Source organism: Drosophila nasuta, chromosome 3 (assembly GCF_023558535.2).
Source record: "Drosophila nasuta strain 15112-1781.00 chromosome 3, ASM2355853v1, whole genome shotgun sequence".
In the NCBI taxonomy this organism is placed as follows: domain Eukaryota; kingdom Metazoa; phylum Arthropoda; class Insecta; order Diptera; family Drosophilidae; genus Drosophila; species Drosophila nasuta.
Window position 1 is genome coordinate 44,888,736 of NC_083457.1, and position 22,363 is coordinate 44,911,098.

The 22,363-nt window shown below is 38.7% G+C and overlaps 1 protein-coding gene across 1 annotated transcript; it reads left to right on the forward strand.

Annotated features, from left to right (window-relative positions):
• Positions 1-1,290: 1,290 nt before the first annotated feature.
• On the forward strand, positions 1,291-21,209 carry LOC132791700 (glutamate receptor 1). Its single transcript, XM_060800732.1, is given in 15 exon segments — positions 1,291-2,267; positions 5,122-5,274; positions 6,567-6,694; positions 9,759-9,888; positions 14,906-15,159; positions 15,354-15,530; positions 15,613-15,873; positions 17,660-18,041; positions 18,134-18,228; positions 18,335-18,502; positions 18,606-19,082; positions 19,759-20,003; positions 20,063-20,258; positions 20,260-20,454; positions 20,928-21,209. Coding segments are annotated over 15 exon segments (3,054 nt in total). The 5' UTR covers positions 1,291-2,110; the 3' UTR covers positions 20,964-21,209.
• Positions 21,210-22,363: the final 1,154 nt, after the last annotated feature.

Consider the following 22,363-nt stretch of genomic DNA (forward strand, 5'->3'; position numbering starts at 1 on the left):
TTAAAATGAAATGATGAAAAAATATTCATTGATTTTCTTAATTAAAAAATTTTGCAATCAACTTTTATGTTTATTGGCTTGACTTTTAGCGTTTGTTCTTTGTTGTTGTTGCCGCTCTCATTATTTGCTGTTGTTGTTGCTTTTGTTGTTGTTGCTGCTGCTGTTAAGCGCAGTTTGCTGTAGGTTAAGTAGAAATGTTCGTCGCAGCCAGTATTGTCCTGGCTGTACGTCCTGGCGTCCGCATGTCCTTCTGACTGCCACTTTATTCTCTTCCTGCTTTGTGCGAGGCGCTTCCTGTGCGCATTATAAACTAATTACAGATTATGATGAAATTCTACGCCACGACCTCGACAATATGCAGCCCCAGCAGCAGATAAGGGGCGTGGCATGTGGCACGTAGCACGTAGAAAGAAGTAGCAAGTGGCTACGGCTGCTGTGTGCTGTGTGCTTCGCACTTAAGTTTTGTTTGTGCACAAAATTAAAGTCGATTAATGTGATTTCATTACAGTGCGAACGAACTAACAGCAATGACACGTAATTGACAGCCTAATGAGATTTGTTAAAAGGATTGTCACGGCATCGTTTGTAATTACCAAACAAAACAAAACAAAAACAAAAAAAATGCCAAAAGAGAATGCTAGAAGCACATAAACACAAAAAACCAAAACAACAACAACAACAGCAAGAAAAAAACAGGAATTTCAGTTGCTGAAAATGGGGGCGATGGGAAAACGATTTGAACGCAATCGAGCAACGAGTGCTGCAGTTGTTGCCGCCGCTTCTTGTTGCTGTTGTCCGTATCAATTATGCAGCCGAAAATGCAAGGCAGAACGTAAACAAACATTTTACCAATAGCAGCCAGCAGCAGCAGCCAGTAGCAGCATCCAGCAACAACAACAACAACAACAACAACAACAACAATTACAACGACAACGACGGCGAGAGTATGAAACAATTTGCAACTTGTGTAGTCCTATACGTAGTAGGTCAGTAATTGACGAAGCCGAAGTCAAAGCGAAAGCCGAACTCGTGACGGCTTTGCAGACAGGAGCGAGAGCGAGAGAACGCAAAATACGAGAGAGCGTAAGCAAAGACTCTCTCTTTCGGGTTTTAGTACAAAGAGCACAGCATCCAGCATGCGTGACTCGCACAGGGCGTTCGCTCTCTCGCACTCTCGCTCTGTTGTTGTAACGAAGGCGACAAAGCGACAATTGTGGTTGTGTAGCCCAGGCTGAGATGCTGAGTCTCATATTACTGGGCAGCTTAGACGATTTTAGTGCTGATTACAACGCGTTGCCGTTTGGTTCATGTGAGCGGACGACGAGCTACAACTGACTGCGTGCCCAGAGCTGTAGCGGCCAGCTACTGTTGAGATGTCTGTGTAAAGCTGTCACTGTGTGTGCGTGTGCGTGTCGGTAACGGTAACGGTAACGGTATCGGTATTGGTGTACGGTGTTAATGTTGTGCGTGTATGCGTAAGGGAGTCATATGACTGAGAGGGCTGAAGGGCTGAGTTCATGCCTCTGTTTAAAGTCAAGCACACTTACGATTTAAAGTGCGCCCACAAGAAACTTACTTAGTGACTCTTTGCGTCGCTTATAACTAGAATTAAATGCAAATATAATTCAACTAATTAATAATCACTTAGATAACCGCCAACTGCTAAGCACGTTGAACTAACACATCAATAACACATAAGCTCAGCTCAGTAGAACTTACAATAAATAAATAAATAAATATTATAATCGTAACGTATCAGCTAATTAGAGTTAATTAATCAAAGCGGCAATAAACGTAAATGCTTGTGTAAGCCGAAAAATCAAATAAACTTCCATAAACTGCTGCGAGTAATCGGTGCGCTCAAAAGTAGGCAACAAATATTTGCACACTGCCACGCGCTCAACAAACAAGCGAGCGAGAGAGAAAGAGAGAGAATAACAACGATAACAACAATAACAGTTGTAACAACTGTGCTACAAATTAAGCCAGCAAATACACCGCGCATTCAATAATAACAAACAGCAGCGACAACAACAACAACTTACAAGTGGAAAATTCTCACCGAATTTGTAACAACGACAACGAATAGCAGAAGCAAAAGCAATACAAAATGCATTCGAGGCTAAAATTCTTGGCATATTTACATTTAATGTGCGCTGCCAGCATTTGCACGCTGCTGGAATTTAGCGCAGCTCAACAGCAGCAGCAACAACAATCGCAGCAGCTACAACAACAAAGTGCATCGTTAACCGAGAAAATACCATTAGGTGAGTCTCAAAAGCAACACCCGAAGCAGCAGCAGCAGCAACAGCAACAGCAACAGCAACGTGGAGGCAGCAAAAGGAGTCGCCTCGCTGCACTTTCAGTGGCAGTTGCAGTTGTCGCTAACATTTCGCTACAATGTGTAATGGCAATGGTTATAGCACGATGTGATTGTATTTGTGTGTGTGTATGACTGTATGTGTGTGTGTGTGCCACCAACAAGTACCAAGGAATTCCCCACTTTCATGACGCTTCTCCCTGGAATGCTGTTCCCTAAATCGTTTTCCATTTTCATTTCGGATTCCTGACAAAAATTTATGAAATTGCCAACAGCAGCAGCAAACAGAAAAAAGAATCGAGAAGGTAGCACAACTTTCAAGTGGAGTTAAGCCATTATGGAGCACACAATTTATTAAACTACTTTTCAAGATTTTTATTAACAATTTTCAAGTAACTTTACAATGTGCACAAATTGCAACAAAGTGATTCGAATAGAAGTGCTAGAAAAATGCAATTTATAGATAAAAAGGCTTTAAGTAGAACGTTATTTGATATAAAGGGAAATACTAGAAAAATTATATTTATATATAATAAAAAAATGGCTTTCAATTTAATATTAAATAACAAACTTGCAAATGTTAGAAAATTAAAAATTATAAATAACTTGTCGTATTTTAATCTTAATTGAAATGCTCGAAATAGAATATTATTCAACACAAATGGAAATGCTAGAAAAATGCAATTTATATATTATAAAGGAAAAACAATTTATTAGAAAAAACTCTTTTTATAGCTATTGAAACTTTTCTTTATTATATTTGAATTAGCTTGCTTTGAACAGAGTATCAAATACCTAGAAATAGTAAATTGGATATTAAAAGTTGTCTTTGTTATGTTCAAATGATTTAAATGAACTATCATATAACAATTCAAACACACTAAAGTTGTTGTCGAGATTACAATTGAAATGCTAGAAATATGCAATTTATTGATAATAAAAAAAAAACACAATTCTTTATTATATTTTAATTGAAATACTTTAAATTGAATAACAGAAACAGTAAATTTACCAAAACAATTATTTTTATAGCTAATAAAACATTCCTTTATTACATTTGAAGTGAGTTGCTTTAAATAGAATATCGAATTACAAGTCTAGAATAGTAAGTCTGCTATACAAATTCAATTTATTGCTAATTAAACTTTGCTTTACAATATTTGAATTTGAATGTTTTACATTTTAAATCAGTTAAGTTGGAGGCTCTAAAATTGTTTTGATTTCTACAAAAAGCTAGAAAAATTCAACTTTAGTGTTTCTTAATATTTTATATTATATTTCGCAAGCCAAAAAATAAAATTTTTCATAAGAAAGTAATTTTTTTAAACTTTGATTTTTATTTTTAATTTAAATGCGTTACATGGAAACTCGTTTAATTCTAAGAAACTAAAGTTGCCGTTATTCGGTTCAAAATTCTAGAAAAAGTTATATATGGTTTCTTTATTGTATGTTAATTGATATGCTTTAAACAGAATATCGTAGGAAGTGTCTGAAAAATACAATTTCTTGCTAACTTTTCTTTATTTATGTATTTGAATTTCTTTATATAAAAAATCAAACACAGTAAAGTTGTTCGATTGTGGTGCGATTTAAACCAATAATATAAGCTGCAGATTTGCAGTCATAAACTAGAATTTACTTGTAATAGATTGCAATTGAATTGCTTTAAATAGCAAAGCATTTATCAATAATATTTTGCATTGTATTTGTGGCATTGCTCAAAAGTTGTTTATTTAGCTGAACAATAGAACGTAATCGAGACAATAGTTTTGTATTATTTGCTAAAACAAAAAATAATGTTCATGTTCATGGATTTCAACTTTAATAAAATATATATATTATATATTTGCAAAATAAACTCGGTAAATTGCTACTGAATTTTTCAATAAACTCCAATTTGCATGGTTTTCATTTACTTTGAATTTTCCTTTTTTCTCCGTTTTTTTGTTGTTCGATTTTATGCTGTGTGTGTAATAATAGAATTTGTGTTCAGCAATTTACAGCATTTGCATATGGCATATGAATAATAATTGAAATTGTGTCGAAAAAGCTAACTGGAACACAAGCAATACAATTTGACGCCATTTCCTGCATTTTTATTTTTTTTTAGTTTCGGAATTTTTTCGTTTTTTCTACCTCTTATTTTCAGTTTGTTGTTGTTGGCATCATTTTTTTTTTTTTTGCTACTTTATTTTTTATTACGCGATGGCGCCTCAGTCACTGCGCCTGCAGTCATTTTGGCTCTGCTTGAAGTGTGCACGTGTGTGTGTTTGTGTTTGTGTTTGTGTGTGTTTGCATTTGTGTGTGTGCTAATGTGACAGTCATGCTGACTGGCTTGCACACGAAGCCATTCACCTGCTGTTGGCTCCAGCTGCGATTGTCGCTATTGCTACTGTTGCTGCTGCTGCTTCTGTGGCCTGTTCCTGCCACTGCCACAGCAGCAGTAGCAGCAGCAGCAATTGCCACTGCTGTGAGCTGCCTCATGTGCCTCATGTGCTTGGCCATGCAAAAGCGCAGCTTGCAAAATTGCTGCATCAACACTTCGTTCGGCATTAGAGTGCCAGCCACTAGTGTGTGCTTCTGTGTATTGGCGTATATGTGTGTGTGTGTGTGTGTGGGTGTGCCTTGTGTGTTACACTATCATTTGTGTAAATATTTATTCAGTGCGCTTTCGTTTTAATATTAAGAGGACTGTGTGAAAAGCTGCCTAAATATTTAACGAAGCAAAAACTATATTCCACATATGCAGCTATCTCACTCTCTACTCTCTTTTATCTCTCTTCCTTTCTCCCTCTTTTTAGGCGCCATCTTCGAGCAGGGCACCGACGATGTGCAATCAGCCTTTAAATATGCAATGCTCAATCACAATCTGAATGTCAGCGCGCGTCGCTTTGAGCTGCAGGCGTACGTTGATGTCATCAATACAGCGGATGCATTCAAATTATCGCGCTTGAGTAGGTGTTACTTGGCCTGACTCCCATCTCCTTCCTTTCCTTCCATCTTCCTTCATCAGTTCATGCTCTCATTTCTGTTTTACCTTTTCCTCCTCGCCTTCATCTTTTTCCTCTTTCCATTACGGGTTCGTGCTTTCACTCCTCTTTTCTCTTTCCTTAACTGATCATGCTATTACTCCTCTTTCCTCTTTCCCTTCTCGCTCCTCTATCCTTCTTCCCCTTTTCTTCTTCCTTCATAGGTCTTGCTTTTACTCCGCTTCCCTTCCTTCCTCATATGTTCATGCTGTCACTTATCTCTTCTATTTCCCTCTTCGCTCCTATCTCCTGCTTCCTTCTTCCTTAATCGGTTCTTGATTTCACTTCCCTCTTTCCTCATATGGTCATGCTTCAACTTTTCTCTTATCGTTTCCTATTCCTTCGTTTGCTGATACCTCATTCCTCACTTCTTGCTTCTCTCTTCTCTTTTCCCTTTTTCCTTTCCGACTACCCTGATCTGTTCATTATCTCTCTCCTGTCTCCACTTTCCCTGTTCCCCAATCTGTCAATGCTCTCACTTCTATATTCTCTTTCCTTCCTCACTCATCTCTCCTTCTTCCCCTTTCGCTCTTCATCGGTTCTTTCTTACATTCCTCTTCTGTCTTTTATTCCTCAATTGATCATACTCTTAATCCTCTTTTCCCTCCTCGCTCCTTGCTCCTCGCTCATCCTTTCCCTTTCCCTGCTCCCTCATCTGTTCATGCTCCCAGTTCTCTCTTCTCATAACCTATACCTTCATTTGTTCATGCCTTACTCCCCTCATCTTCTCCCTCATCTCTTCACCCCCGACTTAAAACAAAGCAATGACAAAACAAATACAATAAAGTGAAACCACTCCAAACACACAGACTGCATTAATTATGCGCATTTTTATTGAAAATTGCACTACACATTTTCCTCACTCCTCGCCTCGCCTTCCTCCTCCACCACCCTCCTACATTCTCTGGCTTCAGTTTAATTGCGCACATTCATTTACATCACGACCTAGACACTGCCACACACACACACACACATTCAACACACTCGATTACAACTCGTATTCTCTTAGACTCCTTCACATTACATTTCTCATGCCCAACCCCAAAAAAAAGTGTAGAAGCAAAAGGAATCAAGCATGAATTCCACAACGAATCGCAGCTCCAAAACCTGTAACTGTTGCCATGTCGCGTGGCTGTTTCTCTGTCTTTCTTCTTTCTCTCTCTCTGTCTGTCTTGCAACGAAAAATGGGAAAAAATATTTATTGCTGTAACCTGCAGTCTGCAATCAATTCTCGCGCGGAGTCTACTCAATGCTGGGCGCCGTATCGCCGGACTCCTTTGACACATTGCACTCCTATTCGAATACGTTCCAAATGCCATTCGTGACGCCCTGGTTTCCGGAAAAGGTAAGTCGCAACACGAACAACACTAAAAGCAACAACAACAACAACAACACAGAGAACACACAGTCAACGTTGCCACTTGCAACGTAACGCTAAAAAATTGTCATTCGTAATTGATTTTGTGTGCAGTTATTTACATTTGATGTGGTTTGTTGCCAGCGACTCAGTCATCCTTCAGCACACATACTCAGTCAATAAACTAGCACACACACACACACACACACACACACACATATTTAGTATATATATATACTGTATGTATGTTTGCCAGTTGATGAGTAATGAAGTTCGCCAGCGGGCGAACGGAAAAAGGGCAAAAAGTTCGTAATGAAACAAAGAGAATATGTGCGGAATATGTGCGGAATTTTCACTCACAGCGAGTGGCTGTAAAATTATAATTAAAGCTCGCTTCAAACCCAATACCAATTTCAAAGAATGTCTCAACGGTTTCGGCTTCGTTTTTCCCTTCACCTTTCACACACATATTTATCGTCATACTTTTGTGCCAAAAATTAAAGCAAATACCCTGAAATACATTTAATTAATTCAAGCTGAAAATCAAATAGTTAAACAGCATTCGAAAAAAAGTCGAAAATAATATTTCTAGCGGCAAATGGAAATAAATTTAGTCACAAATAGGCGAGAGCAAATAAATTGATGGTTGCATATTTGCGTTTTCCGAGTTGAGCGACTGAAAAACAATTTAGTGTGAAACACGAAAAAAGGTGTCGACGACTACACGCTACCCTATTTCAATGTGAAGTGGACTGCACTTAATTAAAGGGTATTGACATTGAGTGCGATTGCAAATCCAATCAAATTACTCGGGCGTTGCCAAATGAAAAACCAAATGCAAATGCCAAATAAAACCAACTTCTCTCTATCTATGTCAACTGACAACAGATTGAACAACACAATTTGCTGCCGTGGTTGCTACTCTAGTTCTTGTTGTTGTTGTTGTTGTTGTTGTTGTCAGCCACTGAAATTGCTGACCATTTAATTTAGGTCAATAGGTTGTAGTTATGCCTGACAATAGAGAAAGAAAATACTTTAATATATTTCTGTCGATACGAGTGAAAGTCTCCCAAGAGCATATTCTTTGCAAATAGTTTTTACTAGGCACGGTCATAACTTTTCATGCAGCTCACTTAACAGCTTAAGCTGCAGTTTATTGCATGGGCGGAGAATGGTGGGCGTGGCTGCCACGAGTCTAATTTTAACATCATCCTTCAGTGCTCAGTTCGAAAGCAAACACAAAACTTAAGCTTATAAAAATAAAAATAAAGTCATCTCATAAAGTGGCAATAAGTGTGTGTGTTTGTGTACACACACACTCGCACATGTGTTGCTGTTGGTGTGGCTGTGGTGTCTGCCAGACGCCAGTACTAAATCAAAAGCCAAGCACAAATCATAATAATTGTAATTTGAAGAAAATTTACTACCAACAACAGCAAGAAGTCGCCGTCTGCTCTGGCATTCTGGCATTGTTGTTGTTGCTGCTGTTGTCACTGTGCCTGGCACTTCACAAAACAGAGAGAAAACAGAGTGGAAAAGCGCAAAGCCAAAGCCAAAGCCGGAAGACAATGCCAAACGAGCGCCCCCTCAGTGTGCGGAGCGGCGCACACTCTCACATACAGTGAGCGCAAAAAAATTTATGATGCGCTCTTGGCCTCTTTTATTTCAATCACTATAAATCAAGATATGGCGTCGGCAAGCAAGCAAAGCAAGCAAGCAGCCAGCAAGCAAGCAACAACAGCAGTTTGCTCTCTTTTTACACACACACACACACACACACAGCAGACTGCGCATTTGCGTGCCCCTTCAGGCGTGTGTATGTGTGTGTGTGTGTGGAGCTAAACGGAAACGGGTCGCTGTGTATCTTCTCTCGTTCTTGATGTACACACCAAGTAGATGTCGTTGTACACAGAAAGAAAAAGATAATATAATGTCATAATTGAACCATAAAAATTTACTCTTCAAAAGATGTTCAAGATCAAAATTCCACAAAAATTCTAGATTGCCCAATCTTGAAATACAAGATTTTAATCTCGTTTCAAGAGCGGAAAAATCTCAAAAGATCAAACAATCTTTAGCTTTGATTGGTTAAAATTAAACAAAACTAAAATAGATAGCGTGTTTTTTTTTAATATTAGATGCAATCCAAATATAACATTTACCCCTTATTTTATATTCGAACCGAAAAGAGCTTGAACACAAGACTAACGACTTACTTACTACTTACAGAGCTAACAGCAACATTACCAAAAATTAGCTTTTAATTTTAAAGGAAGGGAATTCTAACATTTTAAGAAGCAAGATGAAAATACTTTAATTTGATATCTTTTCGATCTTAAAAGGAGATTTTTTAATCTCAAAAGGACGATTAAAGAACGCTATCTTCGTTTAAAATTTTTTTTCAACCTAAAATTCTTATTTCCAAATCTTTGTCTAAGAACGAAAAGTCAAGAGGTGCTGTATTCTTTTCTATCTAGAATAAATCATTCTTAAAGCAAGATTTTAATCATAAGCTAAGATGTTTATAATCTGAAAACGCAAATTATGCAAAAACAATCATTATTTATAAATCTTAAATCTAATAATCTTAATTCAAGGTTAGATAAGAACGATAAAATCTTATATCAAGATTTACAATCTACTTTTCAAACTAGATTCTCTCTAGATTTCTCTCAGCGTAGTATATGCTGCCTACTTTGCCACCAGGCGTAAAGGCAGGACTTACATGTCCTTTACACTGTCCTCCATCGAAGCCGCGTGCCTCAAGCCCCCTCCCCTTACCACTCTGCTGTCGCTGGCAGCGTCAAAGCGGAAACGCGTTTCATTTTATTATTGCTTCATGTAGCGTGCACATTACATTGTTATGCTGAGGGAAGGCGAAGGGAATGAGGCGGCAAATCAAGCCTGCCCCACAGAAACCAACATCAACAGCAGCAGCAACAGCAACAGCAGCTACCATAACCTACCTCACACACACATACTCTCTCACATACACACACACACACAGCTAAAGTCTAGCACTTATGCGTCGCTTTGTTTTGCATACTTTTAGGTGCTTACGCCGTCATCGGGCCTGTTGGATTTTGCGATCAGCATGCGTCCGGATTATCATCAGGCAATTATTGATACCATACAATACTACGGCTGGCAGAGCATTATTTATCTCTACGATTCGCACGATGGTGAGTATGCGGGGTGAAAGATGATTAGTGCTTGGAGGGAGAAACCAGAAAGGCGAAAGGGAGGCAGGTTATATTATCCCATTGTTTACTGCGCGTATTTTGATTTCATTTCATTTCGCCCAAAAACAAATGGGGCGCCAATGAATGTTTGTTGTTTTCTCTATTTCTTCTGCTGTCTGGCTAAGCGAGTTTGACATTTTTGCTGTTGTTGTCCTTTGTGTTTGTGAGTAGTGGCAAAACAGCGTTAATGGCCACAAAGTCGAGCGAAGCCACACAGAAAGATGGCAATTAATTGAAATTAATGCAAATATTTGGCATAGTTTTCACCAGCTATTTATGGTGCCGCAATAAATTGTTACGAGAGTTCGAGTAAAGAGCGTTTTTGACAGTCGAGAAATACAAATTTCCAAAAATTTGGGTGACAAAATTTTCTTTATAAACAATTCTGACAATTTATATAACAATGATTAAATATTCAAATATATTAGCTTTATTATTGCATTCAATTTGAAGCTTTTATTTTCAGTTTCAATTTAAAGAGGTTATTTATTTATTTTAAAGATTTTATTTTCAATTTAAAATATAACATTTTTATTTGCATTTTAATTAGAGGTGGTTTCAATTGGTATTGGGAGATAAATATTTTATAAAGCGTTCATAATCGCTTGCTATGGCGTTTTTAGCTTTCATGCTTTACCTATTAAATTTAATCTTTTTTTAACAAACAATTCAAAATCACGAATGAAATTGAGGAAAAAGTTAAGTTTAAATTGCTCTAATACATTTTTTTTCCAATGAGCCAAAATTGAAAAAAAAAAAATAGCTTTTATTTTAAAATCATATTTTAGTTGTTAATAATTAGTCTAACATAAATAAAGAAACAAGTGGAAATATATGTGAGATTCGCAGATCAAATATCAAAAATCAAATATATATTTTTTTAAGCAGAAATGTGTTTGCCTTGCGAGCAATGCTTTATGTGATTATCTCACTTGAAATTCAATCAAACGCTTAACTAATATTTTCATTTGAAGAGACGACAATGTTTTTAATGGATTTCCGAGTAATCGAAAATTGCCTAAACTCAATTCAGTTACGTTAAGTTTTCGCCGACAAACCATTCTTTCCATTCTACTCTATGCTATTTGAGCCGCCAACCAACAGACAGCAAACGAAGAACGGCAAACGGCAAATAGCACAATGTAAATAGAAATCAGACATCAAACACATGTCTATATCTTGGCTGTGTGGCACTTTAGAGGGCATCTTCAGCTGCCCTCTTCAATTTTATTTTAGCTCATACTTTTCTTTTTTGCCTCTACTTTTGCTGATGCTGTTGCTGCTGCTTTTACTTTTGCTAATATGTAATTAAATAAGCGGCACAAAGAGGACGCGCCTGCTGCCTGAAACTGAAAGTAAAAAGGACGAGTCGGTAGTCGGAGGCCAGACAAGAAGACAGCAAAGACAGCGAAGACAGCGAAGACAGCCAAGACCTGGCTTCAGCTGAGACTTGAGTGCTTTCGAGCGCTTAGAAGTGGTTCGCCTGCTTGAGCAGCGACAAGTGGTGGAAAGACGATAAAAGGGGGAAGCAGAGAGCACACACACATATGGTGGTGTCTCAGCTACATGCCACATAATGTTGCCTTTGTTGATGCTACTGTGTTGTAGTTGTTGTTGTTGTTGTCGTAGGCTGGCTTTTTGTTGTATTGAAATTTATTTCAAAGCAATTTCCTGCAGTCTACGTGCGACGTCAACGGCGACGGCGACGACAGCAATTACGGCCAAAGATGAAGACATCAAGGCGCAGCACAAGACACGTGTGTGTCTGTCTGTGTGTGTTTGTCTGTATGTGTGTGTGCCTACTTATAATACACATACAATGGGCCGCTGAAGCTCTGTAAAAATTTCATATGATATTACGTATACGCCGCAGTGATTTCTGCGTGTGTTATTTGAGCATTTTTATGCCGACGCCTTGCGCCTTTTTTTTGCGCCTTTTGTAATGAGTTCACCATGCTGTCGTTATGGCTGCTCCTTTTGTGCCACTCCGAGACTCTGTCAGTGTGTGTGTGTGTGTGTGTCATGTGTTAATGACTCTGTGTGAAATACAATTTATGACTTTATGCAACTGCTGGCAGGCAGGCGCTTGGCCCTTTTGGCTGCCTGCTGACTGCCTTAACATTCGTTTTTTTCTCGTTTCGTTCGTTTTTTAATATTTTGCGCCGTTTGCCGAAAAGTAGGCCGACATTGTTGCCACTGGCATTCGGAGCAGGAAAAGGAAATGCCGCAGCAGCAGCAGCTTGATGCTACTGCGCTGCTGTTGCTGTTTGGGGCGCTGCCATTTTGGCCGACTTCAGCTCAATACACGATGCTTCAGCATCGTTTACATTGTTAACGAAAAGGCTCCACAGCGCAGACTTTATATTTTAATGCCGCTGTCAGCAGTTTGTTGTTATTGCTTTGTTCTGGCTCTTTAGACCCGCCCGCTGTTATCGGGCAACAGTTTTTTTTTGTTGCTCCTCGTTGTCGTTGTCGTTGTTCGTTGTTGTTCGTTAAACGAAGAGCGAGCGCGCACACGGCGACAAATTGGTAGCATATTTTTTGGCGCATTCATGAATACAAAAGTTGCAGAAAAAGCAATACGCGACAACATAGGAAGCATTCAATAAAACATCATCGCACACAGACAGCAGCCGACACAGTCGACAGCCAAATGGTTGAACAAACAAACAGCACGCACCCAATTTTATTATTTTGTTGTATTTTTTGCTGCTGTTGCTGCTCTCGTGGTTGTTGTTGTTGTTGTTATTGGTTTGGAGGGGTTCGCTATTTATTGAAATGTTACCAACGTGCCACAAAAAAGTACTTCAATTGTCTGTGCACTTCCGTTTCCTCTGCTGCTGCTGCTGTTGCTTGCTGTTGTTATTATTATTTTTGTTTTGTGGCCATAGCCAACAAATCATGCAGCCAGAAATCAATGGCAATAACAACAGCAACAGCAACAGCAACAACACCGAAGTCGAGAGAAGGGCAACAACATCTGTGACAACAACGACGTGCAACAAATGGCGCGTGAAAATGTTTTTTGCGGCCAGAGAATGAGTATGAGAATGAGAGATTGAGGTAGTGATTGAGTGTGACTGACTGACTGACTGACTGAGTGTCTCTCACTCTCTCTTTTATCTCTTTCTCTCTCTTTCATTGAATGTATAAAGTATTCATAAGCAGGCACAGATATACACTCTCACACACATACTCGAATAAAATAAACAAAATATGCGCTTCGTGTATGGGTAAAATAGCAAATAGCGTTAAGAGATAAATAAACATTTTATAGTATTTGTATTTGTGGTGCTCCTCTAGTTGTTGTTGGTTTTAGCTATCGAACGGTATTGCTATTGCTTTTTGTGCCTGTCCCCGCCCAAAATCATATTCAAAAGCTATCAAATATGCAGCACATTCAACAGTTCTTCTCTCCTCTCTAATAAAAATACACACAAAACACACAAATACAAATAATGTGATTGCTGTTTGGAGCATTCATATAACATAGTTGAGTAGCATGTGGACGTTGTGTTCGGCCACAAAATCAAATCAAAACGTCAAGTGTTGCATGGTGAAGAGATCGTGTGATATGGCATAACTTGAGCACAAAATCATGACGCTTCACAGAGGTGTTAAACCAATAAATCTTCAGTTTTGTTATATGTATATATTTAATTGTGCTTTTAAAATATTAAAACAATTTTTACTCTTTTCTGAGTTACCGGCGATTGCTTGGTACTTCAAATTACTCATACGCCACCGGCAACAGGTTAATGTTTGTTACGTTTGTGTTTGTATGAGTCAGAGATAGTTTAATATGACATAACTTAAGTATAAGAGATTGATGTGTCAATCCGATAAATCCGATGAATTGTAAATTTTTGATTATTATTTCAAATAATATTTCCCAGATTAGTTTTTAGTGAGTGCTTCAAAATACTCGTATGCCACCGACAAAACAGCAATGTTGCTTCGCTTGGATTTATATATTTATATACATAAGTTACAGATAGTTTGATACGGCTGAAAGCAATGAAAATTAAATCCAATGAATCTTCAGCTGAAGTTGTGCTTTTAAAATATTTTATACAAATTTGTCTAAACTCCTAAAAAGTGTTTTACATTTTACTTAGCTATTTGCGAATGTTTAGTATTTCGAATTACTCATACGCCACCGGCAAAAAGTTTGATTCACTTTTATTTGTGTAACTCAGAGATAGTGTAATATGAAGTAACTTAAGCTTTAAGACTTCGTGATTCACTTGGGCGTTATTTCAACAAATCTTTAGCTTTAATTGTACATGTCAAATATTTTATATAAATTTGTCGAAACTCTTAAAATGCATTCACTTTCCAGCGAGTGCTTGGTACTGCAAATTACTCATACGCCACTGGCAAAAGTCCAGTATTTGTTTCGCTTTGTTTGCGTGATATTGATGAACTTCAGCTCAAAGGGTCCAAAGTTTGAAAAACTAATTGAATGAATCATAATAATTTCCGAATAGAGCTCTTAAACTTTTTACATTTGATAGCTATTGCAACTCATACTCTTTCACTATTGGTACTTTAAATTATGCATACGCGACCTACAGAAGAGCAACGTTTGTTTAGTTTATATTTTTCCAATTCAGAGATAGTTTGAGAAATCGTAACTTGAGCTCAAAATCATGATGCTTAAACCTGTCTGTTATTCTGATCAGTCTTTAGCTTAAATTGTGCTTTTAAAATATTTTGTGCGAACTCTTAAAACGCGTTTTACATTTGATAGCCAGCGCAATTTATACTCACTCATTCTTGGTACTTCAAATTACTCATACGCCACCGGCAAAAGGGCAACGTTTGTTTCGTTTGTATTTGTTTCGTGTGTGTGTGTGTGTGCGTGAGTGTTGTTTTATGTTTTTTTGCGGCTCATCCATGGACTTTCTTTCTCTCTCTCCCAACTCTACTCGAACGCTGTCTCTGTGGCCCTTAGGCTTACTGCGCCTGCAGCAAATCTATCAAGAACTGAAGCCCGGAAATGAAACATTTCGTGTGCAAATGGTCAAACGCATCGCCAACGTAACGATGGCCATTGAATTTTTGCACACGATGGAGGATTTGGGTCGGTTCAGCAAAAAGCGCATCGTGCTCGACTGCCCGGCGGAAATGGCCAAAGAGATCATCATACAGCATGTGCGGGATGTTAAGCTGGGACGGCGCACCTATCATTACCTGCTCAGCGGCCTGGTGAGTGCAAAAACCAGAAAACAAACCTCCATCCGTAAAGCGTTGTCGAGGTGGATGGAGGGAAACCTTTAATAAGCAATTATTGCCAGCATCCGTTGGGCTTTGTTATCCTTTTCTGCTTTTGCCTTTTGGCACGTTTTTCATTTTTTTGTTGATTTTTTTTAACATATTTTGTTCGCTTGTATCGCGCATAGGTCATGGATAACCACTGGCCCAGCGATGTGGTGGAATTTGGAGCCATCAACATCACTGGCTTTCGCATTGTGGACACTAATCGGCGCGCGTTGCGTGATTTTCATGACAGCCGGAAGCGTTTGGAGCCACCAAGTGGGCAGAACACAGCAGGAGGCGGCAGCATGCCAGCGATTTCGGTAAATTTTCTGTCCTGTGTGAGGTGGATTTAAAGCACCTCATGTGCGTTTTATTGTTTGCTCTGTCTCTCTCTCTTTGTAGGCTCAGGCAGCGCTCATGTACGATGCGGTCTTTGTGCTCGTCGAGGCCTTCAATCGCATTCTCCGCAAGAAACCGGATCAGTTTCGTGCCAATCATCTGCAGCGACGCAGTCACACAGGTGGTGGAGGCGGTGGCTCTGGCTCTGGTGGTAGCGGTGGCAATACTCTCAATGAGTCGAGCGCATTATTGGACTGCAATACACCCAAAGGCTGGGTCACGCCCTGGGAGCAGGGGGAGAAAATCTCACGGGTTCTGCGCAAGGTAAGCAAGCAGCCAACAACAATTTTTCGTTGGCAAAAATGTTGATGAAATTACAAATTTTCTTGCCTTGCCTTTTTCTTTGCCTTGCCGTAGCCTTTGCCTTGAGTTGAGCTGCGTTGCGTTGAGTTCCGTTATGAAATTTCTTAAGAAAATATTTTTATTGAATTTCGAGTTATTTAATAACTTTAATTTCTTGCAAATGAAAAAAAATGATAAGGCTGCATAAGAAAAACAAATGGGGTAATTGTGGGAATTATTATTAAAAAAGCAAGCTCTGAACTAATAACATTAAAATATTTGGCAACGAAAATTTGAGCAAAAAGTGTTTTAAATGGATATCATTGAAAAAAAAAACTTATTCGATATTGAAAAAATATTGATTGAATTTATTAAAAATTTAATTGAGAATATTGATTGCAAAAGAAAATATCTTTGTAGCAAAGTATAAATATCAATATATTTTATGAGAGAAAATTATTTAAAATCAGCACCTAAAAATCATCCGGCAAATAAATAATAAATAAACTATTCAAGATTGAATTTGTTATAAAAATTTTGGAGAATTTTCAAAGCTCGAACAAAAAAAAAAAAAGAAATATTTGATATAATATTTTTAATATATGTTATAGAAACATTCTGCAAAAAGCATTTTAAATTGATACAACTAATAGGTAAAATTTATTTGATTTTGGAAGATTATTCATAGAATTTATTAGACAAAAATTAATAGAAATTAAAAAGTATTATAAAAAGTATTATATCTGAAATATGAAACGTATTTTATTATAGAAGAATATTGATAGACTTTATTCGACTAAGCTTTGTAGTAGTTGAGAATGAAATTACATTTTAGTAATATTTATTGTAATAATGTTCAGACCTTCTCTTTTGAGAGTATCGTATAAAGTAAGCCTTAATAACACTCTTCAAACAGCGTTTAAAATAGCTACAACTTAAGCATTAAAATTACTTGATTTCTGTGCAACGATGTGAAGCATATTGATTGAATTTATTCGTAAAAAAATTCGTAGTAATTGAGACCGATGACACTTGGCAAAAGTTCAACAAAACAAAATAGTTATAAATAGCTTCATTTTAATGGCAAATCAAGTTACAACTAAACGCATTGTAAAAGCACCTATTAAATGCTTATAAATAACCAAAGTAAAAAAATGAAACTTGCACACAATCTTAATATTTTATTTCAAAGAACCAAAAGTATATTTGCTTTTGCAACTCAACGAAACTTTCAATGCGAATCCCAACAACAAAAAGCTATTTATAGATGTAAAATTCACAAGAAAACTGTCCAAGAAATTTGTTTTAGATGTGAGGCGTGTAGGAAAACCCACAGGTGCTAGGGAAACTTGAGAATAATCTATATTTGTTTCCTTTGTTGCCGAAAAGCACGGTGTCTGAATGAAGGCTGACAAGTTTTTGACGGTCTGCAAATATTTGTGTTTAAATTAAAAGACGAGAGAATTATGCCACAAAGGACCTCAATTATTTGCCGAGAAGCAAGCAAAGCAAAGCTAAAGACAATGAAAGGCAAATTCCTTAACTTGCGATATTCTCCGTTTTAATTTCTGATGTAAACCAGTTCCCAGTTGGCACTCGGAATGTTGTTTTTTGCCTTTGCCTTTGCTTTGGCTTTGGTTTGTTTTGGGCTTTGCCATTTTGCACAATCCTCACAATTGCCACCCAAAACACATTCCCAAATTCCCAATGCTAATCTTCTATGTGCAAACACACACATACAATACAACGTTGTGTCGGATATTTTCAGGTGGAAATCGATGGATTGACGGGCGAAGTGCGCTTTGATGATGATGGTCGGCGTGTCAACTACACGTTGCAGGTGGTCGAAATGTCTGTGAATAGCACCTTGCAACAGGTGGCCGAATGGCGCGATGATGCTGGTTTCCTCCCCCTCCACGGACGCTATTGGGGCGCGGCAAACGCGCGTTCGACGGTCAACGGTGGCGTTGGCGGCGGCAACGTTGGGGATTATGCACGCAATCACACCTTTATCGTGACCAGTGTGCTGGAGGAGCCATATCTAATGCATAAGGCTGGCGGCTATGGCGAGCAGCTGGTTGGCAACGAACGCTTTGAGGGATATTGCAAGGATCTGGCCGAGTTGTTGGCCACCACCTTGGGCATTAAATGTGAGTAGCCAAGCACTGCATCCAGGCATGTCAATCTCGGTGAGTTCGCTTTACACACCCATTCTCCATTCTCCTCTTCTCTTTCTGAGCAGTTGAGCTGCGTCTGGCACAGGATGGCAGATATGGGGCCGAAAATCAGTTTGCTCCCGGCGGTTGGGATGGCATGGTTGGTGAGCTTGTGCGTAAGGTGAGAAGTCAGACACACACACAAACACACAAACGTAACGAACGACACACGACAACACTTTGTAATGCTCTGATGATGCTTTCTTTTGTGCGGATTGCGTTGACAGGAAGCGGACATTGCCATAGCAGCGATGACGATAACTGCGGAACGGGAGCGTGTAATAGACTTCACCAAGCCCTTTATGTCATTGGGCATTTCCATTATGATCAAGAAGCCGGTGAAGCAAACGCCAGGTGTCTTTAGCTTTCTCAATCCGCTCTCGCAGGAGATTTGGGTATGCTTTTCTCTGTTCTGTTCTGTTTGCTCTCTGCTCTCGACTCAACTCGACTTTCTACTCTACTCAATGTCTGCTGCTGCTGCTGCTGCTGCTACTACAGATGAGTGTCATATTGAGCTACGTGGGAGTGAGCATTGTGCTTTACTTTGTCACCCGCTTTCCACCACACGAATGGCGCATTGTGCGTCGCTCGACAAACGATGGTGCCACCGCCACACAGCAGCCACCTGGCATTATTGGTGGCACCGAGCCACACCAAGAGGCGAATGCACAGCAGCTTCAACAACAGAATGTCCCCGTTAATGATTTCAGTTTGTTGAACTCGTTTTGGTATTCGTTGGCCGCTTTTATGCAGCAGGGCTGCGATTTGACACCACCCTCGATTGCCGGACGCATTGCTGCCGCCGTCTGGTGGTTCTTCACCATCATTCTGATCTCATCGTACACCGCCAACTTGGCTGCCTTTTTGACTGTCGAACGCATGGTGGCGCCCATCAAGTCACCCGACGATCTGGCCAGGCAGAGCGATGTGCAATACGGCACTTTGCTGCACGGCTCCACATGGGACTTCTTTCAGGTAAGTTGGCGAGTGGAGTTTGCTATGCAAATGCCGTTTTTATAGACAGTTGCGGGCTGAAGTATTTTTTGTTTATTAATTTACGTAATTGTTGATAAAACTTTATTGATTAAGAGCGTTTTAGAATTAGTCGATACAGGCTTTACAAAAGACTATTCTTTTGATATAGTAGTAGAGTACATTTAGCCATATCACTCGTACTTTCTTAAGAGCTAGAGCTCTTACGTTTTGTTTATGCCCTGAAAGCCAGTTCATTCTATTCTACAACACAAAAAATATAATATTTTCTATAATTTTCTAATACGGAAATGCCATCTTAATTTAGCTTTATTATTGAGCAATGTTTCATACTCCATAGGTAGAAAAACTGATTGTACATCAATTTCTAAAAAAAAAATGTATGAAATCTCTCAAGAGAAATCTTTTAAGCCTTGTTCTCTTTTCTCAAATTGAAAAGATTCTTATTTAAAACAGAAGTCACTAAGGTCAACTAGAGAAACTAAGGAAGATATTTGATAGGTCAGCATGTTGTAGACAGCGTTTCTAGTATGATAGTTACTCAATGCTACAGTTTAGATATTTCGATTTGAATGTTGGCCACACAATTGTTTTGCATGCATCCAAAATGGGTTGAACACTCAACTGCAACTTTCTCACTCGTTTATTGTGCTTGCAGCGTTCCAAGATTGACTTGCACAACAAGATGTGGGAGTACATGAATGCCAATGTGCGCTATTCAGTGCGCAATTACGATGAAGGCATCCGGCGGGTTCGCACCTCGAAGGGCAAGTATGCGCTGCTCGTGGAGTCGCCCAAGAATGAATATGTCAACGCTCGAGCACCGTGCGACACGATGAAGGTGGGACGTAACATCGACACCAAAGGCTTTGGCGTGGCCACACCCATTGGTTCGCCACTGCGGTGAGTTCGCTAAAACTTGGAAGTCGATCCGCTATTATCTTCTCTTTCTCTTATTGTAGTAATCGCCTCAATTTGGCCGTGCTGGCTTTTAAGGAGAACGGTGAACTGTTGAGGTTGCGCAACAAATGGTGGTTCGATAAAAGCGAATGCAATCTCAACTTGGATAGCCAGGACACAACGACACCCAATGAGCTATCGCTGAGCAATGTGGCGGGCATCTATTATATACTCATCGGTGGCTTGCTGCTCGCCGTTTTTTGTGGCCATACTCGAGTTCGTTTGCCGCAGCAAGAGCTCACGTCTGAAGGCGCCGGCGAATGGCTCAGCTGGCGGCATGCTGGGCTCATCAACATATCAGCGGGACTCGCTCTCCGATGCCATTATGCAATCGCAAGCCAAGCTGGCCATGCAGGCGGGCAGCGATTACGACGAACGTCTAGTGGGCGTCGAGGTGGGTTAAGTGATCAGATAAAAATTGTAGAAGCAATTTAAGAAAAAGTTCGATATGAGAAAAACTGTTGCCGTTGACGAGTCTTAGTTGCTATGTTTAACAATCTGGTATATTTTTAACAAATATAGTCTTCTGTTTTTTTATTTAGTATTTTCAGTATATTTATAATGTATATGATTTGCTGCGTTTGTCAATCTGGTATAATTTTAACTTGATAGTACATTTATATACCAACTATAGTCTTTGACATATTTTTTGTATATTTTGGTATATTTCTGTGGTGTATTAGTTACTTTATTTGACAATCTGGTATATTTTGAACTTATGAGAATATCGATATACCAAATATAGTCCTCAGTATATTTGTTTTGTATTTCTCGGTGTATTAATTTTGTATTTGTAAAACCACACTGTTTTTCTTTTAATCGAAATTTAATAAAAATGTTTTTATTAACTCATTTTGCACTTTGCAGCTGGCATCGAATGTGCGTTATCAGTACAGCATGTAAGCCCAATTTTTGGCCAAGTTAACTTGTACATAAACACTTAACTAAACGACGCTGGCAATCAAAAAACTGGAAAGCGAAACAGGCAACAGGCAACATTTTCTGTGTGGGCAAAACTGGCGACGTTCTAAAACTGTACAGTCTAATTATTTGTATTTTTGATAAATGTATACAACGGGAGTGCATAATAAACTAGCTGTAATTAGCGCTTAAGCGAAAAATTATTCCAAATAATAAAGCATACATTTTAAGCAGAAGCACAAGCGTATCATTTACATCAAGTCTTTCCCTTCCGCCTTTGGGCCAACGCGACGTATGAGTTATATACAAAAGAGCGCACCTGTGCGTGCATGTGTGTGTGTGAGCTAGTGTGTGTGTGTTTGGGTTGGGTAAGCCGCTTAGCTGACTTAAAGTTTTAACAAAGCAGCTACGTCGACTGCACAACCTAAGCGGCTTTCAATGTAAACTTTGCGTTTAGCGACGCAAAACGCGGCAAACGAGAAGCGGGAAATGCGGAAGATGCGGGCTTTGTGGATCTGAAGCTGTGGCAAGACGAATGGCGGACGGCGAGTGGCACGTAGCTTGGAGTTGACTCTAAATTATGCATGCACGCCAAGTTAACACAAACACGTCAACAAAAGCCCAGCGCAGCGCAGCTCAGCTCAGCTAAAGCAAATTTTATTTTTGTTGCACATTTTTTTGGTTATTTTTTACTGCATAGTTTCAATTTGTAATTGAGCCAAATTAATACAAACAACACAAAAAGTAATGAGCAGCAAATGTACTCTGCGATAATTGTTATCGTCATGTGTGTGTGAATGTATTTGTGTGTTTTACATGTTTGCGGTTGTATGCATTTAATTAGATATTGGCTATCAATTGAATTGGAATTTGAATTGAATTTCCCATTAATGCATTGCAATTATTTGCAGCTGCCTTTCATTTAACCAAATTTGCGGCAAATCAGCTTTGTAAGAATTAGCCAGATTTTATTTTGATGGTTTTGGTTTACGCATTCATATATCTCTTTTTTTCTGTATTTTCTTGTCGCTGCTTTTTAATTGTCAGGCCAAAGACTTTTTAATGTGCAATGTCTGCGGGCGAATTTAATTAAATTGCAGTTGATTTTGTATACGCAAATTTACGGGATTATTTAATAAACTAATTGGTTGAGCACACAAAACGAAAACGACGACGACAAATGCAGATGCAAATGTTTGCCTATGCGCCTAAAGTTGCAAATTTGTGGACAGTTTAATGGGCTTTTAAATCCAGCATTACTCTTTAATCATATTTACTGTAAAAATTGTCCGTTTTGTTGTTGAATTTATTATTTAAATTGCCACGAGAAATAATTATAAATTTCACTTGCTGCAAGAAGTATGTGCATAAAAAATAGTAAA